The sequence below is a fragment of the Scardinius erythrophthalmus genome (assembly GCF_964197995.2).
Source record: "Scardinius erythrophthalmus genome assembly, chromosome: 14".
NCBI classification, from domain to species: domain Eukaryota; kingdom Metazoa; phylum Chordata; class Actinopteri; order Cypriniformes; family Leuciscidae; genus Scardinius; species Scardinius erythrophthalmus.
Genome location: NC_138234.1, coordinates 36,145,166 through 36,158,922, shown reverse-complemented (window position 1 = coordinate 36,158,922; position 13,757 = coordinate 36,145,166). Strand labels below are relative to the sequence as shown.

General features: G+C 36.8%; 1 protein-coding gene across 3 annotated transcripts in view; it reads right to left on the bottom strand.

Moving 5' to 3' along the window:
- Positions 1–13,757, bottom strand: part of mark1 (MAP/microtubule affinity-regulating kinase 1) — a 57,373-nt gene that overhangs the window by 3,740 nt on the left and 39,876 nt on the right. The window contains exons 13-18 of one of the 3 annotated variants that reach the window (XM_081384671.1): positions 9,890–10,068; positions 9,712–9,806; positions 9,155–9,319; positions 6,632–6,877; positions 4,628–4,651; positions 3,174–3,218 (exon numbers count right to left, since the gene is read on the bottom strand). In XM_081384671.1, the coding sequence (XP_081240797.1) occupies positions 3,174–3,218; positions 4,628–4,651; positions 6,632–6,877; positions 9,155–9,319; positions 9,712–9,806; positions 9,890–10,068 (754 nt within the window). The remainder of the gene's footprint in view (positions 1–3,173; positions 3,219–4,627; positions 4,652–6,631; positions 6,878–9,154; positions 9,320–9,711; positions 9,807–9,889; positions 10,069–13,757) is intronic. The other 2 variants (XM_081384672.1, XM_081384673.1) reach the window with 2 other exon arrangements.

The following is a 13,757-nucleotide window of genomic DNA, read 5'->3' as shown; positions in this document are numbered from 1 at the left end:
TTGTGTTGTGGACTCTGCTCTTCTTTAATATTCCTTTGAGGCCCGTTCACACCAAGGAAGATAACTATAACGATAGTTTTAATAATCGTTCTAATTTACTAAGAGCAAAGTCTACTAAAACTATAACGAAATGAAGAAATTACATCGTTGGAATCACTTTTTAGAACTATTTTTGTTTAAATTTATGTTATCGTGCGTTAGTTTGTACACTATTATATTTATTGGTTATATACAGTATTGGTGTGAACACTAACAACGCTATTATCCGTTCACACCAAGGACGATAAATATATAAAGCTTTAAGAATCGTTCTAATTTTGAGAAGAGGGAAGTCCACATCACAACTACATTATAAGAATAACGACAGAGAGAAACGGTATCGTGGGAATCCCTGTCAGAGCAATTTTTAACAATAAAATCATTGACAGCCAATCAGAATCCACCTGACTTTAAAGAGCTTGAGTATATAAAGCGGTACACAACTTCACTGCAATGCTCTAATATAAAAATCTGTTGGTTTGTTTGATAATATAATTATGATATAAATATCGTTATTGGTGCAAACAGACCTTTAAGGGCCACCGTTCACACCAAGGATGATGACTATAAAGTTATCATAATCCTTCTATGAGAATAGCGAAGTGAACAACCACTATAATGATAATGGCAGAGGAACGATATCACTGGAATCCCTTTCAGCGAGATTTCCATACTTTAACTCTTTCCCCTCTTTAACTCTAAGAGTTAAACTTTAACTCTTTAACTCGAGATAAACTGCATCGACTTTAACTCTTTCCCCTCTTTAACTCGAGTTAAACTGCATCAACTTTAACTCTTTCCCCTCTTTAACTCGAGTTAAACTGCATCGACTTTAACTCTTTCCCCTCTTTAACTCGAAGATATAAACTTTAACTCTTTAACTCCAGATAAACTGCATCGACTTTAACTCTTTTCCCTCTTTAACTCTGAGATATAAACTTTAACTCTTTCCCCTCTTTAACTCTAAGAGTTAAACTTTAACTCTTTAACTCGAGTTAAACTGCATCGACTTTAACTCTTTCCCCTCTTTAACTCGAAGATATAAACTTTAACTCTTTAACTCCAGTTAAACTGCATCGACTTTAACTCTTTTCCCTCTTTAACTCTGAGATATAAACTTTAACTCTTTCCCCTCTTTAACTCTGAGGTATAAACTTTAACTCTTTAACTCGAGTTAAACTGCATCAACTTGAACTCTTTCCCCTCTTTAACTCTAAGATATAAACTTTAACTCTTTAACTCGAGATAAACTGCATCGACTTTAACTCTTTTCCCTCTTTAACTCTGAGATATAAACTTTAACTCTTTCCCCTCTTTAACTCTGAGGTATAAACTTTAACTCTTTAACTCGAGTTAAACTGCATCAACTTGAACTCTTTCCCCTCTTTAACTCTAAGATATAAACTTTAACTCTTTAACTCCAGTTAAACTGCATCGACTTTAACTCTTTTCCCTCTTTAACTCTGAGATATAAACTTTAACTCTTTCCCCTCTTTAACTCTGAGGTATAAACTTTAACTCTTTAACTCGAGATAAACTGCATCAACTTTAACTCTTTCCCCTCTTTAACTCTAAGATATAAACTTTAACTCTTTAACTCGAGATAAACTGCATCAACTTTAACTCTTTAACTCCAGTTAAACTGCATCGACTTTAACTCTTTCCCCTCTTTAACGCTAAGATATAAACTTTAACTCGAGTTAAACTGCATCGACTTTAACTCTTTCCCCTCTTTAACTCTAAGATATAAACTTTAACTCTTTAACTCTAAGATATAAACTTTAACTCGAGTTAAACTGCATCGACTTTAACTCTTTCCCCTCTTTAACTCTAAGATATAAACTTTAACTCTTTAACTCTAAGATATAAACTTTAACTCGAGTTAAACTGCATCGACTTTAACTCTTTCCCCTCTTTAACTCTGAGATATAAACTTTAACTCTTTAACTCTAAGATATAAACTTTAACTCGAGTTAAACTGCATCGACTTTAACTCTTTCCCCTCTTTAACTCTAAGATATAAACTTTAACTCTTTAACTCTAAGATATAAACTTTAACTCGAGTTAAACTGCATCGACTTTAACTCTTTCCCCTCTTTAACTCTGAGATATAAACTTTAACTCTTTCCCCTCTTTAACTCTGAGATATAAACTTTAACTATTTCCCCTCTTTAACTCTTGAGATATAAACTTTAACTCTTTCCCCTCTCTAAATCTAAGATATAAACTTTAACTCTTTAACTCGAGATAAACTGCATCGACTTTAACTCTTTCCCCTCCAGCGTTTTATAAAAATTCGCCAGATTCGCCATCAACACCCCAAGCTTGCAGTTGTCTCCTCTTCTTGGGTCGACATTTCATTCGGTAACGTTAGGCAGATTTGATTTATATGCTGTTTAATGTTTGATGATGGCGTTAGCTCACATGTGCGTAAGCAATGCTTCTATGGCTTGTTTTTGGATCCGCAGATTCTGTATTTCAGAAGATGTGCAATACCATATAAAAATGAAAGTGAAAACATGGATGGAAAGAGTTAAAGAGCTCAAGCATATAAATCTCCATATGAAATAACTAGTGCATGCTTATAAGAAGCAGAATGTTATCGTCTATCGGTGTGGCTGGTAATATATTGTAACAGTTATCTTTATATTAGGTGTTCTTGGTTTCAACAGGACTTCACAAAAATTAATAAAGTGCATGAGTGAAAAAACTGTGCAGGGGGAAAAAAAATCTGGTGCCAATAGAGCAAAAGCATAACATACAAATTAGGCACACAATAATAGTGTATATGTTTGGACGTGTGCTTCTGCTTTTTTGAGGTTCTAAGATTCTCAGTAAACGGTTCATCACTACTATAAATGGACTGACAAATGAACATGGTTGTTTAGAGTGTTAAAATCTATATTAGAAAGACAGAAGACAGTTCTCATTGCTTAGAAAACATGCAAAACACACATACAATCAGAAATCTCTCTCACACACACACGCGCATACTGTACAGTCGTCATCTCAACACGTTGGATCAACGCTGACTCTTGTAGACTGGCCTGAAGGGGCGGCAACAAATGCCCCACAAGCAACAGTTTCACATAAGACAAAGTCTAAAGGAATCAGAGGATCAATGGAAACCTCACCTCATACTGTACGCCCGACCGCGGGCCTCTCCTTCACTGGGTAACCTTGGGGAATATCAGAGGTCATATTGAGAAAGCAGTGGACAACTAAACTCTAAAACCACAGCTTAGTATAAATCAGCTGTTCTGAAAGAAACAAGACAACAGATTCTGGGCAACTGCTTATGTTTAAGGCCTGTTCACACCAAAGACCATAACTATAGCGAGAACTATATCAGCGTCCACACCAGAAGACGATAGCATTCTGCTTTACATACTGCATTTATATCGTTTCTGCCACTTTAAAAAGTTGGGTGGATTTTGATTGGTTGTCAGTGTTTTTATCATTCATCAGTACGAACACCTCAGTGGTCAACTAAGGGCAGGTTTACACGACAGATGTACTTTGTATTTTTCATGTACAGACGGCAATATTGTCAAAACGATCCCCGTTCACACGGATACGTGAAACTGACTAGAAACGCTGTACTATTCGTGGCAAGCCAGTAGGTGGCGACGTCACTTTGTAAAGAAACACTACGCATCTATAGACTGAACATGTAATACACAACATCAGCGTTTTCACAGATTCATGTTTTTGTAGATTACACGGAGACGATAACGGTAGTGTTTTCAGAAACGTGCACTTTGAATCCTGTTTTCAAAGGTTTGTGTTTTCATGCCCCCAAAACGCCAACGCCGTGTAAATGAACGCCCAAAACGCATCAAAAGTTTTCAGTTTTTAGTTGGAAACGGTGTTGTGTAAACGGACCCTCAAACATTCAGGATTGATCTGATCACGACAGTAATGCTATCTATCAGGATGTGCTACCAACGCTATTGTTCCTCTGGTGTAGACTCTGCTATTCTCTTTACAGTGAGCACATCTTTATGGTTATAGTTATCATCCTTCATGTGAACAGACCTTTAGACTTACAAACGATATTACTTGGCGGAAGATTTATTCCAGTTTATACCAAATACATCCTGCTGCATCATGTTGGTGTTTTTATGAAAGCCATGAACCGTGTGTTACAGTGATTTTACCACAGTTCAGGGGGAAACCGTGGGAAAATCACTGTAACATACGGCCTCTTCATTACATCATTCTTCCTGTAGAACAGAACCGAACAACTGCTGTAATGTGGGGTTGATAGACGGACAAACTTTCTTTTGACCAGTTAAATACATTTCAGAAGGAGGAAGGAGAACAGGTACTGGATCACTACAGACCATCAGCATTCAACATGTTCAGCAAAACTACAGCGAAACACTTCACAGGTAAAGTCTGAGGACACACGGGTGGGGGAGTGTCATCATCATCATCATCAGTCTGCAGGCCGTGCAAACATTCACAGATGCACAGATCATTAGTAAGAAACACACGGGTTGAGTCTATTTCTGAGGAGAAGGGGGTGTGAGGACACAGTTTCATGTGCAAGTCTGAGGGGAAAGGTCAAACTATTGAGCCCTACCTCGCCGTTCTGAAAGACAGAGCTCTACAACACAAACAAACAAACAGCGTATCAAATCAAACCAAACCAAATCTGAGGAGCAATGAATGAAACTGACCATATTATGGAGGATTCATCAATCTGTAGTAATACTGTGCATGTATTAAACACCTGATAGGGTGGCGTGTGTAACTCCTGCAGACTGACAGTAGGGGGCGACTCTGAGAGAGAGGTTTACACATGACATCTGATAAAGATCCAGCTCACTTTACCCAGTGTCCTTCACTGACTGCAGAGTCACTGCATGCTCAGCACTGTGTGCGTGTGTGTGTGTGTGTGCGTGTGTGTGTGTGTGTGTCAGGACACCTGGCTCTCTCTCCTCCATACACACACTGCAGCAGGGCTGGGCATTGACACAAATGTCACGATTCGATTTCGGTCCATTTCAAATTTCTGATTAAATTTGACTCAATATCAATTCTTCTGGATGTATATCAGTTACAGTACGTCACTTTTTTAAGAAAAGAAAAAAACGACTTATTTGTTTACAAACATTTAAATTGCACATAAGGCAGTTTTATAGTAATAATAATAATAATAATGATGATGAGGATGTTATAATCATCACTTTTTAATGACATAATTATGTTTCAATTCGTTTCTGAAATATAAACATTTAAACGCTAGCTATCATAAAAACTTGTGATATATAAAATATTGAAGACAAAAAGTTTTAAAAAAAGGATGTAATGAATATGTAATATAGTGCTTTTGTTTATTATCACAATGCTCCTCTCTAGAGTTGTTTTTCAGTTTGCTGTAGAAATCGTGATTTTTTTCAGGATTCTTCAATGAACAGAAAGTTTAAAAGAACAGCATTTATTTGAAATAAAAATATTTTTTTAACTTTAAAAGTCTTTACTTTAGTTTTCTTTAATTCAATTAAAGAATTAATCAATTTCTTTAAAAACAAAACTTTGTATATACTTTTTATTTTATTTTTTATTTGATTGCAATCTACTGACACACCTAGTTTCTCTTAGTAAAATATGTGAAATCAAAAAGCTTTTGTCATCATCTTTGTAGATAATAAATAATAAGGCCCTCAGAATATTGTCAAGATCAGTATGGTTGAGAGCCACTGCTTTAAGGTAATGTGCACATTTAAGAACAACATGAACCACAACTCATGTTGCCGTTCTTTAAAGGTGCGTTGTGTAATATTTAAGAGGATATGTAGACAGAAATGCAATATAATATACATAACTATGTGTTCAGTGGTGTATAAAAACCTTACTTCTAAGGTGCAGTGTGTAAATGTTAGCGACATCTAGTGGTGAGTTTGCGAAATGCACCCAACAGAAGTTAGGGTGGGCGACAGGAAGTGACGTCGTCGTCTGAGACAGCAGAGAGTAGCCAGTTAACACTGAGGTTTCTTAAAGATAAATTAAGAAATTAGGTTTACTTTTTTATTCAGTAAAACGATAATTGTTATTGCGATTATTATTGTTACCTGCTCATCATTGTGTCAGTGTTTTATTCGCTGACTTTAGCTAGCTTCTTTGCACGAAGAACAACATAGTGACGAAACGCGTTTGTCCGCTCAGGGCCACTGTAGAAACATGTAGATGTAAGCGGACCCGTGGTGTGTGTAGAGAGAAATGGCTCATTCTACGCAAATAAACACATAACGGTTCATTATGTAAGGTCTTTATACACCACTGAAAACATAGTTATGTTTATGATATTGCATTTCTGTCAACAGATCTTCATAAATATTACACAATGCACCTGTAAGTCAATTAAAGGTGCCGAGTCAATCAGGTCACCTTCATTTATATAGCGCTTTATAAATATAGATAGTTTTAAAGCACTGCTTTACACAGGACCGTTGACTCATGGATTCAGGATCATGCCTGACCGGTGTTGGAGTTTTCCAGTGGTCCTGAACCCTGACTTTCATACAAACCTCAGGAGCCTGTGAAGGAAAAGCACACAGAGCTGAGAGATGGACCTGAGACTGACCTCCGCACAAACTTTGAGGTGATCTTGCTGATGAAGCCGGAGGAGGCCCCGCGCCGGGCCTGGGCGAGGGCGCCGGTGTCGTGGGACAGCGTGGGCGAGGCGGGGGGGCCGTTGTAGGTGGCGCTGCGCCGGTCTCTGAGCTGCGCCCCGTGGAAGGTGCTCCGGCTCGAGGTGCCCCGGGGGAAGCGGGTCCGGTCCGGGGTCATGCTGCTGATGCTGTGAGCCGACGGAGACGTGGACGGAGCCCTGCACACACACACACACACACACACACATTAAAGTGACTGAAACAAACTAACAAGTGGAACTGCACTCATAATGCATAATCAAAACCACAACCGTTTAATACTTCAAATAGTTGAACTATAAACCCAGCTGAATCTCTGAACAGGGTTATCATCCGTGCTTTAATAATAATAATAATAATACCTCTCGTTTATAGGCGCCTTTCAAGGCACTCAAGGACACCTTACAACATAAAAAGTAAATCAGTAAAATACAAAGCTATGCAAATGGATCAAACATACAATCAACAAATCAAACAATCAAATCACTAAAAGCCATTCTAAACATATAAGTTTTAATCTGAGCTTTAAAAAGGGAAATTGAATATGAAAGTGCAATGGTAAAGAATTGCGTAGTTTTGGCGCTGCGCGACTGAGAGCCCGACCACCACATGCAACTTTAAAGTTACTTTAAAAAAAAAAATGCGTTACTATATTGTTACTCCCTAAAAAAAGTAACTATTACATTACTTAGTGAAAGTAATGTGTTAGATTACTTTTGCATTACTTTTTCACACATGTGACCCTGGATCACAAGTCGCACGGGTTTATTTGTGGTGATAGCCAACAATACACTGTACGGGTCAAAATTATAGATTTTTCTTCTATGCCGAAAATCATCAGGGTATTAAGTGAAAATCATGTTCCATGAAGATATTTTGTAAATTCCCTACCGTAAATATATAAAACATGTATTTTTGTGAGTGAATGCAGCACAATTGCCAACATAAATGAACAACTTTAAAGAAGATTTTCTGAATTTTTTTGCACCCTCAGATTCCAGATCTTCAATAGTTGTATCTCAGTCAAATATACATCCTAACAAACCATTCATCAATGGAAAGCTTATTTATAAAACTCATTTTCAAAAAATGTACCCTTGTGACTGGTTTTGTGGTCCAGGGTCACACTCACACATGTCTCATTCTTCAGTAAAGTGTTTCAACAACATAGTCTATATAACAAACACCTTCATTTTCTTGGAAATATGCATGTAGAATATTGTAATAGTCTGGCCACTTTGAATATTTCCAGAGACCTCGAGCGAAGTATGCCGAACAAAACATCTCTTAACATTACGGTTTATATCACCTACTGTACAGCTCTTTTTACTGAAAGTTTTAGAGATTTTGGGCTTTTCAGACTAGTGTGTAGAAAGCATCCAATATACACTTTTAACTGTATCTTTTACAGAGGGTTTTGTTTTATAATTTGCCTGATTTTAAACAGCATTTTATTCCTAAAACATTTTCTTCCTTTTCTCTCTGGCTGTTGACAGTATTTTCTGATTTATGGAGTGATAAAAAGAGATTTCCAAAATCCCCTCAGTAAAAACACTTGCCTTTAATATATCAAAAAACAAAACAAGAATTTTGAACCCGACTTTATCCAATGTTCAGATTTTTGTTCTAGAAATGTATAAAAATGAGTGCATACCTAACTAGACAACACCTGATATATAAACATAAATACACATTTTTTTGCAATTCTCAATGTAATCAATCAACTGTGGAAGTATGGGGACATCTAGTAGTTAGAAGTGTCTTAAAGTAATGTGTTTTGTTACCGTTGTTTCCTCACATGAATGCCAAGTCTAAGTGACTATGTTACGGAGAAGAGAAAGAATTAGAAAATAGTAGTAGTAGTAAAAAAATGTAAGCTTATTAATTAAATTGAAAAATAATGTGTGTTACTTTTTTTTTTTTTTGAAGTGTGTAAAATTATAATGTAATGCATTACTTTATTTGTTACATCAAAAAAGTAATCTGATTACATAATGCATGTTACTTGTAATGCGTTACCCCAACACTGGTTATTATAGTATTAATATTATATATTATATATTATATTATTATTATACATCATATTATCATATTATCATCATATTATATTATATATTATACATCAAAAAAGTAATCTGATTACATAATGCATGTTACTTGTAATGCGTTACCCCAACACTGGTTATTATAGTTAGCAAAAACTCAAACCAATAATAAAAATAAATAAACTACTTAAACTTTATTTCAACTAGTTGGTAAGGCATAATTTCTAATTTCATTTAGTTTAACTTGATGCACTAAAATAACCCAAACTAAAACTGAAATAAATGACAAAAACACACAACAAATTAGTAAAACTTCAAATAAAAATGAACTGAAATTGTTCAAAACATGAATAAAACTATAATAGCATCTCAACGACACGGTCTCTGAACTACCGAAGTGTGTGTCCTCACCCCTTGAACTCGGTGTTGTCCTCGATGGGCGGCAGCGGGGACTTGTTAGGGTGTCCCGAGGCGGACATGGACTTGACGTGGCGCGGGCGAGTGGAGGCCCCGGCCGAGGACCCCCCGGGAGACACCGAGGAGGAGGCGCTCGCAGAGCCCGACATCTCCGTCAGACTGAGAGAGAGAGAGAGGAGAGCCAGAACACACAGGAACACATTTGCAAATGTCAGTATCAAAAAAGCCACTGAACTGTTTTGCGTATCGAGTTCCTCGGGGGTAAAACAAATATTTCACAACAAGAGAAATGCACACTTGAACTGGAAGCAATTGTGCATGTTTTTTTAATGTATAATGAAACCAGAGACCCAGACAGACCCTGCTGACCTTTCCAGCATTTTCTGCGCTGATTATGTGGGAAATGTGCAGGATTTTACATAATGAATTTGAACATGGTAAAGTAGTCTCCTGTTTGCTTCACTCGTCTGTTATCATTACGGCTGGAACGACACATGTCTCACTGGTCCTGGCCTGGAGAGGTGTGAGTAAGCAGACTTGAGAGCGGTCACCTGCTGTCTTTGCCGTTCGGGATTGCCGAGTGCCGCTCTGTGCTGGATCTCTCACACACATATGTGTTTCTCCGGGTCATTCCCGCGGCGCTGCTCTGCTCACACAAACACACATTAATCACACACTGAGCGCGTGTGGCCTGCTGTTAGTCATGTGTCAGATGACGTGAGGCCTCACCCCTGACGCCGAGGTCTTCCTGCGCTCCTGGGCCACCAGAGGAGAGACGGCCACGTCTGCTTTAGAGCTGGAGGAGGCCAGCTTACGGGACGCGTCCCACTCCTCCTTCTTCTCCCCCTCCACGCTGTTGGCCTGAGAGCGCTTGGTGTAAGACACGGTCGGGGGGATGGATGGGGCAACTGCAAAAACATCACACGTTTACACCCATGCAGCATTTCAGATGAAGATATGGCGGCTCAGAATCAAATAGACCGTTATCATCAACTTTGGGTTCTTGTCAAATATGGAGTCAAGTCTAATTTACTTCCACAATAATATCTTAGTATCACAATAGTATATTCATGCCTTATAGTTGCATAAAGCTAGACGATAATATGTGACCCTGGATCACAAAACCAGTCTTACGTCACACAGGTATATCTGTGGCAATAGCCAACAATACATTGTACGGGTCAAGATTTTTCTTTTATGCTGTAAATCATGAGGATATTAAGTAAAGATCATGTTCCATGAAGATATTTTGTAAATTCCCTACCGTAAATATATAAAACATGTATTTTTGTGAGTGAATGCAGCACAATCGCCAACATAAATGAACAACTTTAAAGGAGATTTTCTCAATGTTTAGATTTTTTTGCTCCCTCAGATTCCAGATTTTCATATAGTTGTATCTCGGCCAAATATTGTCCCATCCATATTTTAAACCATACATTAATGAAAAACTTATTTATTCAGCTTTCAGATTATGTATAAAACTCAAAAATTTCAAAAAAGTGACCCTTTTGACTGGTTCTGTGGTCCAGGGTCACATATAGTTTACATTTTGCAACAATACAAGCATATAAGCGTATCGCCCTATGCTAGTATACTGTATGTATGTGGATAAAGTTGGACATTTATACTGTATACTTATACATACATACATACATACAACTTCATATAAAGTGTGATGATACAATTACATTTTGCGATTAAATAAATCAAGCAGTTATGATTTGCTATACAGTACAGTGTTGAGGGTAAAGCATTACCAGTAACGCGAGTTAAGTAATCAGATTACTTTTAAGTAACTAGTAAAGTAATGCCTTTTACATTTAGAACAAAATATCTAAATTATTTTTTTCAAATAAGTAACGAAAGTTACTGACTTTGCATTTCCTTTATCCTGAGGCTATTTTGGTGTGAAAGGGCCTTTATATTTGCCAAAAATAGTTTTTTTGTTTGTTTGTTATTAATAAACAAACAAGAGAGCCCAGCCCAGGTGAGGACAAGTAACACAAAAGCAGCTTTACGCATTACTTTCTATAAAAAGCAACTTTTTTTATGGGAATAACGCAATATTGTAACATTACTTTTAAAAGCAACTTTCCCCAACACTGATGCAGTATAATCGAGTGTATGCATTTGCATTACATTGGATATAATACTGTATATATGCAACTTTATAAAGAGAACTGTGCGATAATACAGTTTACAATTGCTATATAAGCAATCAAGCAGTTGATATTTGCTATTTAGTTTGTCTACCATTTACATGAGGATACTGTATATGTGCGGCTAAAGTAGGATATACTATATATACAACTTTGAAAATATCACCGGGCGATAATATAACTTACATTTTGCGACAATATAAACACATTTTAACAAACAGATCTAACCCTTTTCACTTTCAAAATGCCTTTTATGTAAAGCTTTTATTGTTTTACATTTTTCCTGACTCAGACTTAGAAACTATGAACTATGAAAATCCATTCTAAATATACTAATTATTAAACTATGAATGCCACATTCTTTTTTTTCTTCTTTTTTTTCTGTGTAGGAGTCAAGAGTACATTACAGAGTTAAAGGAAAAATTGGATGCATTCAGTCCAGCTGACATCCTACAAATTTCTCAATAGATTCGTAATATTTACAGAACCTAGATTAGTCACAACACACACACACAAAAATGTATATATATCCTGTATAATAAAAATAAAAAAGGGGTAATGACAACTTTGCATCATTAGTGTTTTATTTCCAATAATAGTCTATAATTACATCTCTTATATAGTTACTCAATTTCCTACATATTCCTTCCATCTCTTCCACAACAGAGCCCTTTTTGTATTTTTAATCTTAATGAAAAGGTAAGGATTTCCATCCTATATATTTCACTCACAATTGCTCTCCAGTCTTCTATAGTGGGTGAGGTGGGCTGAAGCCATTTACGAGTAAGAGCCTTTTTAGCTGCTACCAGGAATATTCTCCATAAGTATATATAATTGGTATCATGCAAATCCAGATTTCCCAGACAGAGGGTATACCATTGGAATGGAATCGTGATCTTTAATATAGCCTCTACAGTCCTGTGTACATCTTTCCAAAATATGTGAATGACTGGGCAGAATATATGGTGGTGATTTGCTACTTCTGAACGACAGTGTCTCCAACACCCTGATCCTTCTTCACTATGGCTCTTCTGAGCAGGTGGAATAAAAAATCGAATTATATTTTTCCAGGTGAATAGCCTCCATTGTTGGGAGCCTGCAGTTTTCCATTGGTTTCTAACCAAGCTTCTTCTGTTAAATTGATGTTTACTTCTTTCTCCCATTTAATTCTGATATAAGAGGTGGATTCTGGCCTGTGGTTTTGAAGACAATGGTAAAGTTTAGAAATAACCTTACTAATTGTGGTAGCCTTAAATGCAGACAAGAGTATCTTCACAAAATCATTTTGTTTCCAATTCCCTGTTTTATTTACTGTTGTGTTGAAGTGGTGTCTTATTTGAAAGTATCTGTACAAATCATGATTACCCACTTCAAACCGATCTTCTTGAAAGGTTAAGAAAATATTGTTGTTTGTGATAGAATAATACGACGTAACTCCTTTCTTAATCCATTTCTTAAAAACTTCGTCCAAAGTATTGGGGGTAAACGCTGTATCATATTGAATTGGTACTTCAGAGAAAAGGGAAAGTTCAGTTTGTTTCCATCTAGCTGTATAGCTTGGGTTGCACCAGTACACTATGGCTCTTAACTGGGCAGCTGTGTAATAGTCTTTTAGGGAGGGGAGGGCTAAGCCGCCTCTTTCTTTAGGTATCTGGAGTGTTTTATATCGAATTCTGGATTTTTTACCTTCCCAAATGAACCTTGTAATCCATTTATCCCAATGTTTAAATTGTTCTTCTGAGACCTTTACTGGAAGTGTCTGAAAAAGATATAGAAGCCTCGGGAGCATATTTATTTTAATAATATCCACTCTCTCCCCCAAATCCAAAAAAGGATAACACTCCACCTCTGGATATCAGTTCGAAGCTTACTATCTAAATGTCTATAATTGACATCAAACAGGGTGTTAGTATCTTTTGGCAGGTATATTCCCAAACATTGTATGGCCTCTACATTATAATTGATCCTATATTTAGCCCTTATTTCTTCTGATGGAATAAAATTGTAGCAAATGACCAGTGTTTTTTGCACATTTAGTCTGTATCCTGATAGAGTGCCACATTTATCTAGTGTTGCATGCCACATTCTCTATGTAGACTTCACATCTAAATCGAGCTAACAACTGTTTCTGAGATTATTTTTGCTTATACATCAGCAAATTAACTCTTTTTATTTTAGCTAAATCCTTTCTCATTCAGAATTCAACGTTGATGTCATACTGTGTGTGATCGTGTGTTTATTTATATGGTGCCTTTCAAGAACCCAAGGAAACTTTAGCTAATATTGAGAGTTACAGATATAAAGCCAGGAGACGACGGCATGAACAGGCAGACGGGAGCCAGTGATGTGATGTCGGCTGATGTGTGTTAAATGTGTGGCGTGAGCAGCTGAGTTTTGATGAAAGAGTTCCAGTGAGGTTATAATAACGTCGCAGT